Below are 20492 nucleotides of genomic sequence, written 5' to 3'. Positions count from 1 at the left end.
AGACCCCCAAACACGGAACCGGCTCGATATAAACCAAGCCCCCAGGAACACTGCATACTTCCGCAATCCACCAGTGCTCAGCGGCCAAGCCTGGTATTGCAGCTGTTTAAGCGGGCTGTGGACGGGTCCCTCAAATCATGGGACCCAGAAGTAGATATCTCCGTTCACTCCAATACAAGTGGGGTACAGGAATGTGTCCCCGCAAAAAATGCCTGGATATCAATCAAAGGCTCATAATTACCTTCATGCCACGTCCTAAAAAAATGTACGTTTTTTCTTTTCAAAACGCCACCTCAAGCGTTTTATTAGCCGTTATCTCTAATTATTTTTTGCTGGAGAAGAGGGATGTGCAGCTGAAAGGAGTCGTAGTGAAACAAATGGCATCCGAGAAGGCCTAGTTCAGTGCTCCGTTAACGTGTCCGATTTTTAGACTGGTTCAGCTGCTGCTCAATAACTCTCACGGTCCTCTGCTTGCGATCATGTCATGGTCTGTCGGTTTCCTTGTCTTGTTTTGGTGTTTTACCTGTTTTACTTGGGTATCGGTTTCTCCACGTCAGGTTTCCCTCCTGTGTGATTACTGCTCCCTCCCCTAATGTGTTTCAGCTGTTACTCGTTGCGTGCCCCGTGTGTGTTTTGTATTTAAGCCCTTCTCTTTCCTTTGTTCCTTGTTGGATCATTTTAGTTTGTGGTGAGTTGTGTCCTGTGTGTTACCTGTGTTCCCGGTGTTCCCTGTGTTACCCGCGTAACCCGCATCCCCCGTGTTCCTTGCCTTTTGAGTTAATAAATTATCCTTTTACCCGAACTGTCCTACCTGCCTGCCTGCCACCCGCTTACCGTGACAGATCATTGTGATTCACCATATATAGATCCATTTATTCAAAAGATCCAAAGACAAAGAACGGGTGCATTACGGTATCATTTATATTATTGTTAATAGTCCAACATTTCAGCGTTGGTATTTAATTTTTCATTAGCTTGTGTAGCTACCTATGTATGACAGTTAACAATGTTGGTGTATTACAATTATTTATGTGTGTAGGCCACTCCAACTTCGTTGCTGGTTGAAATGTAACCAATTATTTGTACATAAGTTATTGATTGCATTTTTCGTAAATAGTTAGTTGGAAGGAATCTGTTTCTTAAGCAGTGTGACACTTGGAGCTTGCATGACGGAGCACAAGTTGGCACAAAGCACTCAAAACTGCAAAAACACATTGTTCAATTGAAGACTTGGAGCTTGCATAACGGAGCACAAGGCATAGTTTAATAGTGCATTTCTTTTTGAACAGCACATCCGATCCATGACCTCTGTGATTTTTGTACATTTAAATGTATGCCCATCACTAACTAGATTTAGATTTAGATTTATCTATTATTACTTTTATTTTCTTCCCTTTTCTTAATCTTATGTGTATTTCGTTTTTAAGATAAAACAAGAGAAACCCAAACATATCTTATGGTCTCGTATTTATGTACATGTTTCATGTATTTATATGTTTTGTTCATGTTGTGACTGAGTTTGTGATGTGAGTCTTTGTTCTATGTTCCCTCTCTTGGCCTGCACCTTGATGTGGTGAGTGGGCTTTAAACTAAGACTTAGTTTTATTTTTTTGTTTGTTATTGATTGTCACAGTCTAGCTTATTAATGATACAATGCCTTAACTAAACCCCTTCTCTTCTGTTTTCAGAAACTGGAAACTTCAGAGCATATTTTATCTTAAATTAGAAAATCTTTGCTTCCTCATCAGATCCCAGTCCATGATGCTCCCCTACTTGTCTGCTGTGCCACCATCATGCCCCATGCATCACTTCTCAGCGCCCTGCCCAGCTGCATCGTATTCCGTTACTCCAGCTCTTTCCCATAAGTGTCAAACACGACTCACCCAAGTGTTTTTAATAATTTATTAATTATGCATGTAAGGTGTGCTTAAAGGGGTAGTTCGGAATTTTGGACATAGGGCCTGATTCCCAAGTGAGCATTGGTATTCTTTATCATTGGACAGTTTAACACATTTCATTCAGTCCTTCTAGTTGCAGAGTTCGCTCGTGCTAGGCTAGCGCACGGCAACGGGCAATGCTAGCGCACGGCAACGGGCAATGCTAGCCTGCTATTAAAAACAGTCTTACCCACTCCACAGTACACCCGAGTTAAATCAATTATAACGCCAGACTATAGATTTAAATGTCTGTGTTGATAGAATAATGTTAGAAATAAAACTTACCTTGCATCGCATGAATCATCGAGGGACTACTTGCTCAGCAGAAGCGGAATTTTACTATGCGCCGGTTAGTTTTGTAACCGAATCACGACAGAAGAACGTAAACAGAGAAGCGTGGGACAGAAGCGCAATTGAACGACTAGGCAACATGGTGGTTAGATGTGCTTTTAGAAATTGTGGAAATATACGCTACAGATGGGCACCACAAAGTTTCCACCAATTTCCAGTGCAAGATCCAGAAAGGACTCAACTGTGGCTTGTTGCTGCTGGCTTGGACATCAAAACACCGGCTCGTACATGTACTGTTCGTTGAATACAACAAATTCCTCATAATCGTCTTCAAAAGCAGATGCATCGCTAAGTCCTCCAAACGTGGCCATATCTTGTTGTTAATTGAATACGCTAATAGAATTCCTTCGTTCACTGAACTCTGCGTTTGTAGCAATGACAGCGGCAGGTAAACAAACTAGAGCCGGTAACCTAGGTATCAGTCCGCCGCTGCCGTAGCGTAGTACCAGGAATATAACACTGCTGCTGTGACCCAGCAATACCCTCAAAATGCAATGCAAGGTTGGTTTTATTTCTAACATTATTCTATAAACAGACATTTAAATTTATAGTCTGTCGTTATAATTGATTTACCTCGGGTGTACTGTGGAGTGGGTAACACTGTTTTTAAAGGTCCCATGACATGCTATTTTATGTATTCTTTAATATAGGTATTAGTGGGCAACTAACACAGTATTCAAAGACGTTCCCGAAATCCAGCCGTGGTGCAGAGTTACAGCCACTCCGAGCCAGTCGCACATTGAGCTTCCCCCAAATGCGCTGTTTTGGTGTCTGTAGCTATAATGCAAATGAGGAGGAGCGAGGCGGGTCAAGGAGGAGGGTGGGGGTGTGGCCCTGTGCAGCTTGCAGCCACGGTACCATGCGCTCTGTTTACAGTGGATGTATCGCAATGGCGAGGCGCACACAGCCTTTAGCCGTGTTCTGTAAATATTCTAGAACACACGCGAGTCCTGGAGCTCTATATCTAAATATTATCATATAGCCTACATAGATATCTATATCATATAATATATATTATAACGGCCAAAAGCTGTGTGAGCCGATATTATGAATCTCAAACGACCGCGTTGGGTTCTCCGACGTTCATGGTTCTTCAACGTCCTCATCAATGTGAAGTAGACTGAACCGCGACAAGGAGGGGCAGCGCTTAGGCACCTCCGCCTCCGGCGGTGGTCCCTCAGCGGGTCTCAAGCGGGAGACATTCGCCGCCAACAATCCCTTTCTCCTCCATGTCGTGGTTCATGTTCTTGAGGGAGCCAAAGCCAAAGTTCCTTCCCCCCAATTCATTCTCAACCTTGGCTGAGATAACCCCCAATACGAGTCTCGTTGTAGAAATACCAGAAACGAGAGTCCGACAGAACGGTTATCCAAATAACAAGGATAACAACTTGCGTTACAGTCCTGGAGCTCTATATCTAAATAATATCATATAATACATAGAAATCTATATAATTTGATACATATTATCACGGCCAAAAGCTGTGTGCACCTCCAGACGATATTATGAAACATAAACGACTTTGTCGGGTTCTGCGACGACTCTGGTTCTTCCACTTTCACATCAACCTGAAGTCGACTGAACCGCGCGCTGCCTGCTGCCGGATGCCCGCTGCCGGGCGATGGTGCCTCGCGGCAACCGGCGGCATGACGCAGTTCATGTAGGCCTACTTCAGCCAGTCAAAGCCAAAGTTCCTTTCCCCCAATTCCTTCTCAACCATGGCTGAGATAACCCCCAATACGAGTCTCGTTGTAGAAATACCAGAGACGAGAGTCCGACGTGTTATGCGCCATAACACCAAAAGCAGAACGGTTATCCAAATAATAAGGAAGTGTACAACACTTGCGTTACAGTCGTGGAGCTCTATATCTAAATAATATCATATAATACATAGAAATCTATATCATTTAATACATATTATCACGGCCAAAAGCTGTGTGCGCCTCCAGACGATATTATGAATCACAAACGACTTTGTCGGGTTCTGCGACGCCTCTGGTTCTTCCACTTTCACATCAACCTGAAGTCGACTGAACCGGGCGCTGCCTGCTGCCGGCTGCCCGCTGCCGGGCGATGGTGCCTCGCGGTAACCGGCGGCATGACGCAGTTCATGTACTTCAGCGAGTCAAAGCCAAAGTTCCTTTCCCCCAATTTCTTCTCAACTATGGCTCAGATAACCCCCACAACAGTCTTGTTGTGGAAATACAAGACACGTCAAAGAACCGACAAGAAACACTTGCGTTAAAGTGTGTGTATTCACACACACACACACACACACACACACACACACACACACACACACACACACACACACACACACACACACACACACACACACGGCCGAGTCTCATTGGCGGGCCAACGTCTCTGGGCGGGCCAGGCAGAGTAAGGGTTAGGGTTAGAAAACCTCATAAAGTGAGGTTTTCATGTCATGGGACCTTTAATAGCAGGCTAGCATTGCCCGTTGACGTGCGCTAGCCTAGCACGAGCGAACTCTGTAACTAGAAGGACGGAATGAAATGTGTTGAAAACTGTCTCCAATGATAAAGAATACCAATGCTCACTTGGGAATCAGGCCCTATGTCCAAAATTCCGAACCACCCCTTTAATGCAATTGTTAGCCTTAGTTTAAGGGCGTAGAGTACGACGTCTTAAAGCTTATACATGTAGCTTATATTAACCCACATCACTGTATGTCATCGACTGGTGGTTATCAGGTGCCTTGGCCCTTGACCATATCCCTTTATCCACATTGTTTTGGTTTAACTGTAATCTCGATATCAGAAGAATGGACACTAAGCGCCTATAGGCACGGAAATGATTAGATCCTCCCAGATTAAATCAACATATTATTCATTCTGTTTTGACGTAGCCTATGTCATCGGCAGGGAAAATGTTCTGACACTTTACCTCGTTCCTCCTGCTCTGTGCTCCGGGTCTGGTAATGAGCGCGGTGTCACCGCAAACCACGGCTGCATCTTCAACAAACACGCAATCGGGAAGGGACTCGTCCGCGGGGAGTTGGATCACTTGCAGACCGAGTTTCTCCCTCAGGACATCCACATACACTTCATGCTCCTTCTGAGCCTTCTCGAGGTCCACCACGTCCAACTGGTCCGTCCTGAGTGCTTCTTTCGCAAGCGATGTTGGGATACCCCGGACGACAGCGTGGGTGAACTTACCAAAACCTGCCATGTTTTTCTATCTATAGGCCTATTTCCAAAAGAAAGAAACACTACGAACCGCGGATGAATGGAAATGCCTTCTATAAGTTAACCCGATTACGAATTGATGATTGGCATCCTTTTGTGTGTTTTTTTCTTAGATTTGTTGTGATTTTTTACAGCAGCGTGCTACAAATCCAATATTTAGGAAAGCGACGGCCCTCTGTTGATGACGCGCATAAATCGTCACGTGTAAGAATTGTATGAGCTCCCAGTGTAGCCCATGGTGTAGCCCTGAGCAGCAATACAGGCAGGCAGGCTAACAGTTGAATTTAATCGATGCGTTTTTATTTAGTCGCAAATAGGCATCTCAGAAGCTATCCAGTCATCCCAGAGACACATTCTTCCAGACCCCAAGCTTTATCCGAACAAAAATATTGTCAACGAGGTGACGATTCACAACAGACATGTGTAATCGAGTTCATTCATTTTGTCAAGATTACAAATAAATGGGGTTTGTAACATAATAATTGGCAAAATTTACTTTTTAACCAACCTCATTGTTTTGTGTTGTTTTATGACATGATGTGGATTAGATGCATTTGTAATAAAAGGCATATGTTATGATGGAATTAACAACGTTTTCTTAATATTTCCCGAGTGATAAATAAGCCCAAATGAGAAGCGAATGTTTAAAAAAGTTGACGGAGCCAACAGTGTTTATCCTCCTACAGTCCAATCTGAGGCTCTAGCTCGAAAGAAAGCCCGGATGGAATTATTCGTCAGACATCCCAGAGGCACATTCTTCCACACCCTTTAACGTTAGTCATTTCTTGTCCCAGATTCACTCAATTATCCCTGACTGCTTTAAACATTCCACAAGCTCCACATTCCATTTTCCACTTCAGCAAGGATCTAGTTCCCCACCTGCGCCCCCATCCCAGACGATTTTCCATAATTTCACATAGTGGATGGATGTCTGGTTTGAAGGAGACTATACCCGTGACCCTCCCTTCTTTTCCCTTTTCTGTCTCGTGCTCTGTTCTTAGGAATTTGGGTTAGTTTAGATGAAGGAAAACCCTCATATGCACACCTGGCTGGTACATCCTGTGGCCACAAACAAAATGAGTGAAAGCAGAGATCTCCATCCATCTCCTCTATGAAAGGAGAACTAAAAGCCACACCTCTTATTTGTCTGTTAAACTCGCACTCTGGTAAACAGTCGGAATCTGAAAAGAATAAGTGGGACAGAAGTGCTAACATTGATGCGGTTAGTAAAAAGCATATTAAGTGCACTGTGTACCCAATTATTGCTAGTAAAGTATTTTGTACTATTCCCTTCAAATCATTTTGTAGGGGGTGGCTGACTTCTAATTATTCACAACAAGGTAATGTTCTTCCACATAAAACCCTTTTAGGCCAGAGACCACTTTCCTTTATGTAGCAGTAAAATGGAATAGACTAACAGCTCGCTACTTAAATAACTCATGCTCTTTATTTGAAAATATTTCAGGGCTTCCTGTTATTCTGATTTCTGATTTCATTGTGTCTGATTTTGCCCTTATATGCTGAATGATCTGGAGGAGGAATACAGGAGGTGATGCCTATAATACCACTGTCTTTCTGCTATTTGCTCTTAGAATTATTTTTATAATTATTATTTATGTACTGAGTTTCTACCCTGAGTGGTTTTCAGGGCATACAACTCTGGAAAGGACACATTCTTCCACCAGAAAAGGAAAGACTTCTTTCCTGCTTCTCTGATCTCTGTGTTGGAGTGCATCCAAAATCCCTTTTTTGAGTTCACTTACCATGGTTGAACATGCCAATATATCCATCCTATAAATGCCTGCCTTACCTCAAGAGGGGTTTCTTCACGTTCTCGCTCTTCAATTATACCCCAGATCCAACCTAGTCTGAATTTCACATAACCATTTGTCTATCTTGAAGGTAGTGTTTTCTGTGAATATCTTAGAAAAACATTGAGCAAGAAAAATCGTTGTGTGCGTGGTGGATGTTTCCTTTGAAATGATTTTGCATTAGTTATATTGTTTACAATTGAAAAGTCTGATGTAATGTGTCATTGTCAAATGGCAACAGGGTTCAAAGAGACCCATACCTCATCAGCAGCATGGGCTACATTTTTATAATACACCTGTATAGGTGTATTACATAAGATACACCTATTGTAGAGAATATTTATCCCCCAAAAATCGAACGATTATCTCATCTAGCTCTATAGAACTCCCTAAAGCTGACACAGGGAGGATGCATGGCTTGTACACACTGCAAACGTGTTCTAACATATTTTTTGGATACACAGCGTCAATTGGAACGCCAATGGCAGAGGGGAGGAGTTATGTTTCCAGTGTATGTGTCCCTGTTCTTTATGTTGTTACGTTTATGTTACAATGAGTCCCCACTGCCGATAACAGGCCTATTTGTTTTCAAACACACACACACACACACACACACACACACACACACACACACACACACACACACACACACACAGACACACACTCACACACACACACACAGACACACACTCACACACACACACACACACACACACACACACACACACGTTTACTGCCAACAGTGAATAAAATAAAGTCTTCCCTTTCTTCCCATAAAAGTGCAATAACAAGTTATGTAAAGGAATCCCTCCCTTAAAGTAAGTTTGTGTGTGTGTGTGTGTGTGTGTGTGTGTGTGTGTGTGTGTGTGTGTGTGTGTGTGTGTGTGTGTGTGTGTGTGTGTGTGTGTGTAAAGGAAGTAAGGATTGGGGGCTTCTCAGACAGCCTTTGTGGAAAATATTATGAGTGCCAGTGCAATTACTATAGACACATGTCCAGCTTGGGGACTGTTTCCTGTACTGAATGTGTAATTACGGAAGGAATATTACTACATATTTTCTCCATTGACGTGCGATGACAACATTGTTTCCTATATTAGCACAGGAGTGAACGGCCCACACGCTGTTACATACCTTACAAACAACTTTAAATGCCAAATACTAAACTGCGTTCATTCATTTAGCGAATCCTGAAAAACAAGAGAGGTCATAACAACAAACAAAGTGTAAAAGTAGTGTACAAAATCATAATCCATGTTGTATTGTCTTTTCACATACGTATGCTGTGTTTTGATGTCGTAATACAAATTGTATTTAATGCAATGTATTGCAAAGAGTGCAATACATGTGTGTAAACATTGTAGGGGAACTCTAAAGACACACTAAGCCACACAAAAAAACTAATATAAATGTGCGTAGTCTACTTCAATATCACACTCAATTGTATATATAATATGCTCATGTTATCTCACTCAAGCCAGAATGGGGCTTATCTTCGTCTAGTTTCTTAAATGTCAAATAAAGAAAACTACTATGTATTTTGAAAGTGGTGATTTATAAGCAATCTTTTCATGACATTGCAAACTCACTGTCACGGAAATACGAAAAGGATTAAAGTCGATCTGCGTAACACATAAGAGCGTTTGAAATAGGAGACTCATTGAAGCACTTCACTGCGGTCTCTCGTTACTCGTGCTATTGTTTTGGGTTGTTGGCTAAATACCTCCCTAACCCAACATATAAGGTTAAAAAATGAGGTAGGCCTAGTTATTGCCAAACATTGTTTAACTGTAAATACCTAAGCAATCCGAAGGCTATCCAAAAAATAACGTTTATAAAAATAGAATCGCTTGTTCTTCATTGAAACATTTCTTTAGGCTACTCTTTGGACAAAATCAAGTCTGTAATAATGGGTATCATTTTGACCCTGACCCTGAAGAAAAGAAGGCGATACTAATTTGTCTTGTGGAAAATAGGACCACTACTATTTCCACTTCTTTCTGAACTGTGATGGACAGATAACGTGAAAAGTAAATTAACTCACCGAATTCAAAATAATTTCCTGCAAAAACATATTTAACAACGCTTTAAACTGATAGGAATGCTTTGTGGTTGGCTGACCATGGAGGAAATATGTAAATAATGTAGCCTACTACCATACCAAATATGGCAATATTGTTACGTCTGAGGTCTGGTACGCATCTGGATATGCGTAGCTCTCCTGAATCAAGGGAATGGCGAGCCAGAAATAGACACTGTAGGCCTATTTCTCCTACTCCTAGGGGGGGGGGGGGGGGGGGGGGGGGGGGGGGGGGTAGGTTTAAGAGTGAACAGCAACAAACGGAACCATCCATATCGTTCACATAATTTGCTCAACTAATGGGCCTACTTAAACGCAGATACCATAGATTTGTATTTATATGGTGAGATGAAAATTAAATGCTGACTTTTATTAGATTATTATTGTTTTTATTTTAAAATAAAACCGGAGTGAACTCCGTGGGTAGACATGAAAAGTCAGCATGGGAAAAATACAGAGGGACAAGAATGGAAAATGTGATGCGGAAAAGTGTGTTCAGAAGGGATCCATGGGGGGAAAATTGATTCGAGAAACACTGAGAAAAAAAAAGAAAGTTAGACAGGGAGGAGCGAAGTCGTGGATGGAAAACGCGCCAAGAAACATTCCTTGCATAGTTTTGGAACAGTTCAGCAGGCAGCCAAGAACGACGTCAGCTCACTACGGTATATAAGTCCGGAGGTGCCCGGACCCCAGTAGACTGCAATTGCTACGGGAGCTTGAAGTCCTAACTAAGAAGCCTCTTTATACCACATACTTCAAAACAAATCACAATCTACGGCACTAACATCGACGACTGCTTGGAACACTTTTTCCTAGGAAGAAAGATTGACTTTCGGACGTTGTTATCTGATTTAAGATTTAAGATTCAAGATGCTGATGCTTACCGTCATCGTTATCTTCGTGGGGACTTTTGACTTGGTGAGTAGCATATTCGACGTAAAATTATCGGCTTGATTTAAGCCAATTTAAGGCATGGGGAACACAGGCTATCCACATATTATGCATAGCTTTTTAATACAAGGCATACAGTTGTACGATACTGGGATCAACAGTGTGTAAAAAATCTAGTAGGGTAAAGTCTAAACATATCTTATTTTGCTTTGGGCTGTACAGGTCCTCTCTACTTCTTGCCCCTCCGTGTGTGAGCGCCAGCAGGACATCCCCAAGTGCGCGCCTGGAGTTAGTCTAGCGCTTGATGGCTGCGGCTGCTTTAAAGTGTGTGCAAGGCAGCTGAATGAAGACTGTAGCCTGACCCAACCTTGTGATCCCACCAAAGGACTGGAGTGCAACTTTGGGGCCAGTTTTGCTGCTATTAGCCGTGGAATCTGCCGAGGTATGTATTTAAACAATACTCTCTTCCTAATAGTCTTACGTGAAGAAAAAATATAGCTTGGGGAAAACGTTATCGTACCCTTGAATAACAGTAACCCTCTTTGGTGAAAAACGACCCTCAATATGCATGCTGAAGAATTTTAGTTGGACCAATCTATATCTGGATGAATGTGATGTCATCAGATGTTTATTTTTGCAGAGCAGAATAACATCCTTTCTTTACCTCTTTCTTCTTTGTAGCTAAGTCGGATGGCAGGCCATGTGAGTACAACAGCAGGATCTACCAGAACGGCGAGAGCTTCCAGCCCAACTGTAAACACCAGTGCACGTGCATCGACGGGGCTGTGGGCTGCGTCCCGCTGTGCCATCAGGAGCTCTCCCTTCCCAACCTTGGCTGTGCCAATCCCAGACTGGTGAAGGTGAAAGGCCAGTGCTGTGAGGAGTGGGTGTGTGAAGACGGCAAGGAGACAGACATCCTTGAGAAGCTCTTTGCCAAAGACACGCCGACGGATGAGTCAGAGAGAGAACTCATCAACAGGAACGAGCTCATTGAAATTGTCAAGGGCGGCCTTAAATCCCTACCAGGTGAGGAAGTCATTTTTGTTTACCAGTAGTCATTTCTTTAAACTTAAATTATGATTGGATTACCTCATGATCCTAGATTCTAAAGTTTTTCCCTTTCATTTCTTCTTCATAAAGCATTTAGATTGCAGCCTGAGGGCGAAATGTTTGACAACCAGAAGTGCATCGTCCAAACCACTGCCTGGTCCCAGTGCTCCAAGACTTGTGGGACTGGCATCTCCACCAGAGTCACCAACAACAACAGTGACTGCAGGCTGGCCAAAGAGTCAAGGATCTGTGATGTGCGACCATGCACCCAGTCCACTAACTCCAGTCTTAAGGTGAGCTTGAATTAGCATCGCCGCACAAGAGGGAAACCCCAAAACAATACAAACATTTAAACATTTTGAAAAACAACATATTGTCGTGTTTCTTTGATATGTAAATCACTAAAACTCTCTTCCTGTCATATAGAAAGGAAAGAAGTGCAGTAGAACCAAGAAGTCCAGCCAGCCGGTCAAGTTCACCTATGCCGGCTGCTCCAGTCTAAAGAAGTACAGGCCCAAGTACTGCGGTGGTTGCGTGGACGGCCGCTGCTGCAGCCCACACAACACCCGGACCATCCGTGTCAAATTCCGCTGTGATGACGGCGAGACCTTCAACAAGAACATCATGATGATCGAGTCATGCAAGTGCACCTACAACTGCCCCCACGCCAGCGAAGCCTCCTACCCCTTCTACCGCCTCTCCAACGACATCCACAAGTTCAGAGACTAAATCCCATAGGCTAAGGAAGTCCAAATGCGCTGTAGGCCGTTGGGTGAATGGGCAGCCATTTGCATTCTATTCAAATATTGGGGTGGTTAAAAAAACCGAACAATTACAAACTTCTTGTTGTAACAAGATTCCCAAGGAATTGTGTGCTTACATCATGAGGACTTAATGAAGTGCACTGTTTGCTGTGACTACATCAGCATACTTAACTTATAAACCGCTTCATATTACTGGAGCATCCTTTAGTAGCTTCGTTAAGAAGCAACGTGTAATTTAAATTTGCAAATCGATGTAAGTTGTTGATATCAATGTGCTATGTATATTTTGACCTTTAACTTCAGAGGGTAGACCTGTGTGTGCATATAGGACCTATGCACTTAAGAAACTGAAAAGTATACTATAATGTAACTCAAGAACAAGATACCAGAAGAAACCAACCATATGCCAACCACAAGTGTGTGGTGGCATTCCTTCCTGACGTGGGCAGTAGTGTTCTTGTTTTGTGGCAGCTATTGAACTCTCTTTATTAGAAAAAGAGAAGCAAAACATGTCAAAACAATGAATGTTTTATTTTGTTAATGTCATCAATATTATTTATCAAAAATGTAGCTAATGAATAACATGTGTTGTACTGGAATAAATAGTGAAATTATTATATTTGATATGTTATGAAATAAAACTGACTTATTTATGAAATATAACACTGATATATATTACTTTGATTCTGAATACCTTTAAACATCTTATTTTTACCTTGAAGCACCATTAAGCATATTGCGATCCACGCATTTGAGGTTATTCAAAGCTGTTATTTTCAGCATAAGGATCTGATAGTTATAATATTGTGTGGAAACAACAGACTTGCGCTTATATAATATAACTTTTATAGCATCTCGGGCTGAATTTTTGCTACTGGCTTAGCCAGATTTAGTGAAAGCAAGTTACCCCGCTACAGAGGGGCATTCCAAAGCACACAGAGTATTGGAGAATGCTAAGAATCTTAAATGCTGCTCTGAATGTGCCTGGATTAGACCCTGCAGCATGGACAATGAGTATTATTGCACACAATGGTTTGCATACAATGAATGTAACCGGGAGTCCACTTTTTCACACAATAGGAGCAAAATCCCAGTTTGACCAAATTCATTAACTGTTTTCTTTAAGAATGTATTAGTTGCATTGGCCTTCTAGGCTGCTTGAACTGAATGGGATCTTCCAAGTGTTGTATGTAGTCCCACTAATTTGAGGAAGGTCTAAAGGTTGCCTTTCCATGTTCAACCATAGCAGGCATGGTGAAATATTGCTGAAAAACTGTTATATGGTGAAAAACTGGTTGGGGCAGGGAACCAAGGTGACATAGTTGTCTCCATGGCTACTGAATGTTCAAACACAGCCGCTACAGAGAAGGTTCGCTGCCCTCTCATGAAAGACCACACTATGTTACACTGATTTTACTATTAATGCCTCTTTCATATATCTCGTATTTTCATGACATCATGGCCAATTAGATCATTTAAAACCTATTAGGTAAGTAGACCCATGTAACAAAGGTACATACAACATATTCATCTTCTTTTAGCTTTTTTTGATAAAAGGGGTTATTTTAAGATAATTAAACGGAAAACTTAATGACTCAATTACTCAGAAGCTAAAGTTTGAGGATGTGTTTCAAAGAGAGGGAGAGAGGTGAGGCAGTGCTAGTGAGGGTGTTTTCGATGCAGGTAGAGGGAGCAGCAGAGGAATGCAGCTGTGGCTTGGAGAGCACACATCCTGATGGGCAGCAGATGTTGGAAAATATTTCAGAGATGTTCACTTGAGTGCAGGAGCCTTTCAAAGTGTACACAAACATTCACAAGTACTCACTTGCATCCATCTAAAAATGTGTGATTTAACGCTTCCCAAAGAATGAAGAATATGCATGCAACACAAAATTAGGCCTGCCCAAGACAGTAGGCACCAGTGTTAGTGCAGCCAAACCGGGCTGCTTGAAATAAAGCTTCATCGTGTGCATTTCAGAGAAGGTTGAATTGGACATCTTGCCTTTGATTGACCTGCATCCCGCATAGAATGTGCTCACTGAGGTTTTACAGATCGCTTAGTTGAAAGGCTTCTGGGGTTTACCTAATCAGAAAGATGTGTGGCTGCCCCTCTTGTCTGGATTAAGTCATGACCCTTTCAAGGAGCTCATTTATTGACTCCAAAGTGGTGAGGTGAGATGGGGTGGGGTTAACTGTTGGTCCATCTAAGTTTGGAAAATACAGTGCAATCATCAGGCATTTGATCTGTCGCAATGCAGCTAAGTTGGTTATGTAATGGATGTGTTACATGAGCAGGGTTTTTGTTCATCCATAGAATTCCCCTGGGATGTAGAAGCGAAGGGAAGCAAAGGTAGCTTGAGCAACTTTCTGCCTCAAGTTAAAAGGAAATGCATTGTTTTGATCTTGCAAAAGCTGATTACATCACTGAGCGACTGACGACTACCTCATTTTCTGAACCCAGCATGTGTTGATATGAAGACATAAGCATTAAGACATAATTAAGCATTACGTTATGCAGTGTACCTAAAAGCTAACGTGTGAGAGAGCAAGCAACCATTGCAGCATTCTGGAAGCCATCTAACACTGATGTCAGCTAATTTACAGGCCCCTTGTCCATAACCACAGTTTATTATCCACTGTTATAGGGAACACAGGGGCATGTAGGAGGTTTAGAGACTGGCATTCCAAACAGAGAGCAGAGCCGCTTGCAATAAGAAAGAGACACCTGCTGGTCGGTATGAGAATTATCACAATGTTTAAGTGGCAGATGTAGTTCGATTAGAGGTCAATAGACCTGTGAAAAAAGACTTCTGGGATGAGGAAACGTGAGGAAAAGGGTTTCAATCATCTTCAAGAATGGCTGCTGTTATGAAAAGGACATCACTGAAAGACCGTATTCGCCAAAGAGGCAAGACATTATGATTTTCCAATTCCAACTTAGATTAATGTTGAAAGCAAGCAAATGCATGCATTTGCCATGTTGTTTGCCAGACCCCCCCACACACACACACACAAACACACACACACACACACACACACACACACACACACACACACACACACACACACACACACACACACACACACACACACACACACACACACACAGTGACGTAGGTCTGTACGTCAGATGCCTAGTTGGTATAATGCTGTGTTGCATATCGCCCAGATTTAGTCTACACTGGCATTTGTTTTGATATACAATTGCAAAAGGAGAGGCCTTAAGTTTGAAATGGAAAAATATGAAAACTCCTGTGAAAGTAACACTTCCTGGCGAAGGCGAACAATGAACCATGAATATTCTCATGTGGAATGGTACTTTGTGGTTATTTGGACCTGATATGTAATGCAGTTGTGGTAAATTAACTCCGGCCAACAATTATGTGTTCTATTTTTATTTTTTGGCATTTGAAAGATAGCTTAATGCACAAGCATGGCAGGAATGGTTAGTGCTTTGTGTTACTGTGATCTTGCATCATTGTGTGCATTATGTATACGATTCACAAGTACACAAGTTTATCATTAGAAGCACAGGATACAGCTTGGAAGTTCAGCTCACGCTGCAGGCTCAAATGTGAAAGTGACGTTCATCCCTGTCGTATTTTAACAGTTTGCATTCCATCCATCCGACAGTCACTTTTACACCGAAGATGATATCTAAAAGATATCAACTCTTAAAGAACCCTAGCAATGTTCTAAAATGTTCTTCTGATAACAGAGCGCTGTGAACCACAATTAGAGCTGGGGGTCGGGGTTAAATCCGTGTATGGTTCATTCGTTGAATATTCAGATTTAAAACAAAATCAGAAAAACCAAATAACAGAGTCGTTTTTTGTTTTTTCTGATTTGGTTTTGAATCGGAAAAAGGGCAAAAGGAATAAACAAGTAAACGGCATTGTATTTGTGTTTGTGTGTTGGTTTTTTGGTAACCCTTCCTTTTACAGTCCCCTAATTACTAGGTATTTACCCGGTACATGCATGGTAAATCATAGTGTATTACTGGGTAATTACCACTGGTAATAAGAAGGTAAATACAGAGGTAGTTACCCAGCAAATACATGATAAATCATAGTGTATTACTGGGTAATTACCACTGGTAATAAGAAGGTAAATACAGAGGAATTATCCGGTAAATTATAGTGTATTACTGTGTAATTACCACTGGTAATAAGAAGGTAAATACAGAGGAATTACAGCTGAAGTACTAAGTAAAACCTCCACTATTACCTACTACACAACCAATTCTTACACCTATTATCCAAGGTTTATGTTGGTAACAGCCCACATTTAATGATGTACTATCTAGAAATTAGCATAGTGCTTTCCAATAAAATACTTTTTCTTCTTAGCTATGTCATTATTCATAGCTACACCAATTTAGAAAGGGTTTATTCGATTTACCACTATGGAATTACTTACCTGGTAACAACCTCTGCAGGAACAGTTTTCCTCTAGTGTCATGGTACATCTTCTTAAATACTGGGTACGAAGCCGTTTGTTTCCATGGTATTACCAGGTTCTTACCATATAATTTATAATAGATTCCATTATCCATGCAGTCAACACAAACATGTACCATGTACGTTCTGCGACGTTACCAAGTAAAACATGACCATTTACCCAGTAATTAAGCTGAAACTGTACTGTAAAAGGAAGCCTCGTTTGTTTCCATGGTATTACCAGGTTCTTACCATATAATTTGTAATACATTATTCCCTTTTCCATGCAGTCAACACAAACTTGTACCATGTACGTTCTGCGACGTTACCAAGTAAAACACGACAATTTACCCAGTAATTAAGCTGAAACTGTACTGTAAAAGGAAGCCTCGTTTGTTTCCATGGTATTACCAGGTTCTTACCATATAATTTGTAATACATTATTCCCTTTTCCATGCAGTCAACACAAACTTGTACTATGTACGTTCTGCGACGTTACCAAGTAAAACACGACAATTTACCCAGTAATTAAGCTGAAACTGTACTGTAAAAGGAAGCCTCGTTTGTTTCCATGGTATTACCAGGTTCTTACCATATAATTTGTAATACATTATTCCCTTTTCCATGCAGTCAACACAAACTTGTACCATGTACGTTCTGCGACGTTACCAAGTAAAACACGACAATTTACCCAGTAATTAAGCTGAAACTGTACTGTAAAAGGAAGCCTTGTTTATTTCCATGGTATTACCAGGTTCTTACCATATAATTTGTAATACATTATTCCCTTTTCCATGCAGTCAACACAAAGTTTTACCATGCACGTTCTGCGACGTTACGAAGTAAAACACGACAATTTACCCAGTAATTAAGCTGAAACTGTACTGTAAAAGGAAGCCTCGTTTGTTTCCATGGTATTACCAGGTTCTTACCATATAATTTGTAATACATTATTCCCTTTTCCATGCAGTCAACACAAACTTGTACCATGTACGTTCTGCGACGTTACCAAGTAAAACACGACAATTGACCCAGTAATTAAGCTGAAACTGTACTGTAAAAGGAAGCCTCGTTTATTTCCATGGTATTACCAGGTTCTTACCATATAATTTGTAATACATTATTCCCTTTTCCATGCAGTCAACACAAACTTTTACCATGTACGTTCTGCGACGTTACCAAGTAAAACACGACAATTTACCCAGTAAGTAAGCTGAAACTGTACTGTAAAAGGAAGCCTAGTTTGTTTCCATGGTATTACCAGGCTCTTACCATATAAGTTGTAACTGGTTATTCCCTTTTCCATGCAATCAACACAAACCATATATGTTCTGCAACATCGTTCGCCAGTAGTTAAGCACTTTAATTGTTGTTATAAAACCCCAAACCACTGTTGATGAAAGGCATATTAAAATTAAACAAAATCAAAGGCTTATCTTTCAAACAATGCATATCTCACAAACAGGCACTGAACACTGAAGAAATCCGACAAAAAAAAGAGCCGTCCACATCAACTCAATTTAAATGTTACTGATGGTGTTTTCTTAAAACACATGACATTGTTATGGCAAGTGACCACAAGGAAGACTGCTTCAACCTCTTCAATTTGAATAAGCGGTGAATGCAGCAATCTGCCTATGGGAGAATCTTTGTGGTCATTCGCAAACCAATGAGTCCACTCGATGAATGAGAGATGACTCTTTAGTGTCTTCTCTGTGAGGTATCCCTGCAGTCTCCACATCTGGGATTTGAAGGCTGACCAAGACCTGACCAGGTACCTCCAAATCTCCCCTTCCATACTTTAATAAAGAATCAGAAGACAAGAAAATAAACATTAGGACTGTCAATTAATGAACATTTCCAGAACATGTAGAACTCAAAGATTATTTTGTTTATCAGTTAAAAAAGGATGCTGGTCCTCTGGCCATTGTGTTTGGTCATATTGAAAAGAGAAAAAGGCATAGCCATAAATACAGTTAATAGGACGGGAGGGGACAGGCTGTTAGCTCCGGTTAGCCCTTTAGCATCGAGCTAGCGGAGATTCTGTCATTCAAATAACTCGGACATGTTGTTTAAAACCTATAACACCCAATTTATTAAAATAACCGGATTTAATCGGGCTCTCTCCCATAAGTACAGTTAATAGGACGGGAAGAGACAGGCTCTGTTAGCCCCGGTTAGCGCGATGCTAAAGAGCAGCTCTACCGGAGCATGCCACCTCAACAGGTGCAAGTTAGCCTCCGGTTTGATATTCGCCAGATATTCGGTTTACCACCCAATCGGATTCATCAACATAAGTGCAATACATTACGGGCTTAGTATGTTGAGGACGGTTTAGGACGGCGTATCGCGAAAATCACAAACACATGTTGTCGCCATCGATGTCTGTGCAACAACGTCATTTACGTTCTGGCTGCTACCTGTTTTAGGGACCGTCAACAAGTTACACTCACCGACTGGTGGCAGAGACGTTACCATTGTTTCTGGAAATAAATCATATAAAATAACATAAAAATCACTAAAAAATACATTTTGTCACCTGATTGTAGTAGTAGTTGCCAATGGTGGGCTGCTACTTACTGCAGGTAACTTTGCTAATATATTGCATTATTGTTAAACGGGATGCAATTAATAATTTCAAATATAGTTTAGTCGATTTTTGTCGAATATTAAACTATTAACTGCATTATGATTAACTATATTGCAATATATTTGTGTAATTAATTTCCTGAAACAATTCCATGGTAACGTCTCTGCCACCAGTCGGTGAGTGTAATTTGCTGACGGTCCCTAAAACAGGTAGCAGCCAGAACGTAAATGACGTTGTTGCACAGACATCGATGGCGCCAACATGTATTTGTGATTTTTCGCGATACGGTGTCCTAAACCGTCCTCAACATACTAAGCCCGTAATGTATTGCACTTATGTTGATGAATCCGATTGGGTGGTAAACCGAATATCCGGCGAATATCTAACCGGAGGCTAACTTGCACCTGTTGAGGTGGCATGCTCCGGTAGAGCTGCTCTTTAGCATCGCGCTAACCGGGGCTAACAGCCTGTCTCTTCCCGTCCTATTAACTGTACTTATGGGAGAGAGCCCGATTAAATCCGGATATTTTAATAAATTGGGTGTTATAGGTTTTAAACAACATGTCCGAGTTATTTGAATGACAGAAGCTCCACTAGCTCGATGCTAAAGTGCTAACCGGAGCTAACAGCCTGTCCCCTCCCGTCCTATTAACTGTATTTATGGCTATGCCTTTTTCTCTTTTCAATATGACCAAACACAATGGCCAGAGGACCAGCATCCTTTTTTAACTAATAAACAAAATAATCTTTGAGTTCTACATGTTCTAGAAATGTTCATTAATTGACAGTCCTAATGTTTATTTTCTTGTCTTCTGATTCTTTATTACAGTATGGAAGGGGAGATTTGGATGTACCTGGTCAGGTCTTGGTCAGCCTTCAAATCCCAGATGTGGAGACTGCAGGGATACCTCACAGAGAAGACACTAAAGAGTCATCTCTCATTCATCGAGTGTACTCATTGGTTTGCGAATGACCACAAAGATGCTCCCATAGGCAGATTGCTGCATGGCATTCACCGCTTATTCAAATTGAAGAGGTTGAAGCAGTCTTCCTTGTGGTCACTTGCCATAACAATGTCATGTGTTTTATGAAAACACCATCAGTAACATTTAAATTGAGTTGATGTGGACGGCTCTTTTTTTTGTCAGATTTCTTCAGTGTTCAGTGCCTGTTTGTGAGATATGCATTGTTTGAAAGATAAGCCTTTGATTTTGTTTAATTTTAATATGCCTTTCATCAACAGTGGTTTGGGGTAACAACAATTAAAGTGCTTAACTACTGGTGAACGATTTTGCAGAACATATATGGTTTGTGTTGATTGCATGGAAAAGGGAATAACCAGTTACAACTTATATGGTAAGAGCCTGGTAAT

The 20492-nt window shown here is 41.3% G+C and overlaps 2 protein-coding genes across 2 annotated transcripts in view; one reads left to right on the top strand and one right to left on the bottom strand.

Moving 5' to 3' along the window:
- ddah1 (dimethylarginine dimethylaminohydrolase 1) overlaps positions 1-5695 on the bottom strand; it is a 107384-nt gene extending 101689 nt beyond the window's left edge. The window contains exon 1 of the mRNA XM_030372388.1: positions 5197-5695. Within this exon, the coding sequence (XP_030228248.1) occupies positions 5197-5481 (285 nt within the window). The 5' untranslated portion in view covers positions 5482-5695. The remainder of the gene's footprint in view (positions 1-5196) is intronic.
- A 4298-nt stretch (positions 5696-9993) lies between these two features.
- Positions 9994-12751, top strand: ccn1 (cellular communication network factor 1). The gene is made up of 5 exons (XM_030373317.1): positions 9994-10304; positions 10500-10719; positions 10959-11303; positions 11418-11620; positions 11754-12751. The coding sequence occupies exons 1-5, from the start codon at positions 10257-10259 to the stop codon at positions 12054-12056; spliced, it is 1119 nt and encodes a 372-aa protein (XP_030229177.1). The 5' UTR covers positions 9994-10256; the 3' UTR covers positions 12057-12751.
- Positions 12752-20492: the final 7741 nt, after the last annotated feature.

Source organism: Gadus morhua, chromosome 12 (assembly GCF_902167405.1).
Source record: "Gadus morhua chromosome 12, gadMor3.0, whole genome shotgun sequence".
Lineage (NCBI taxonomy): Eukaryota > Metazoa > Chordata > Actinopteri > Gadiformes > Gadidae > Gadus > Gadus morhua.
The sequence above is the reverse complement of the archived record's forward strand: the minus strand, read 5'-3'. Positions and strand labels throughout refer to the sequence as shown.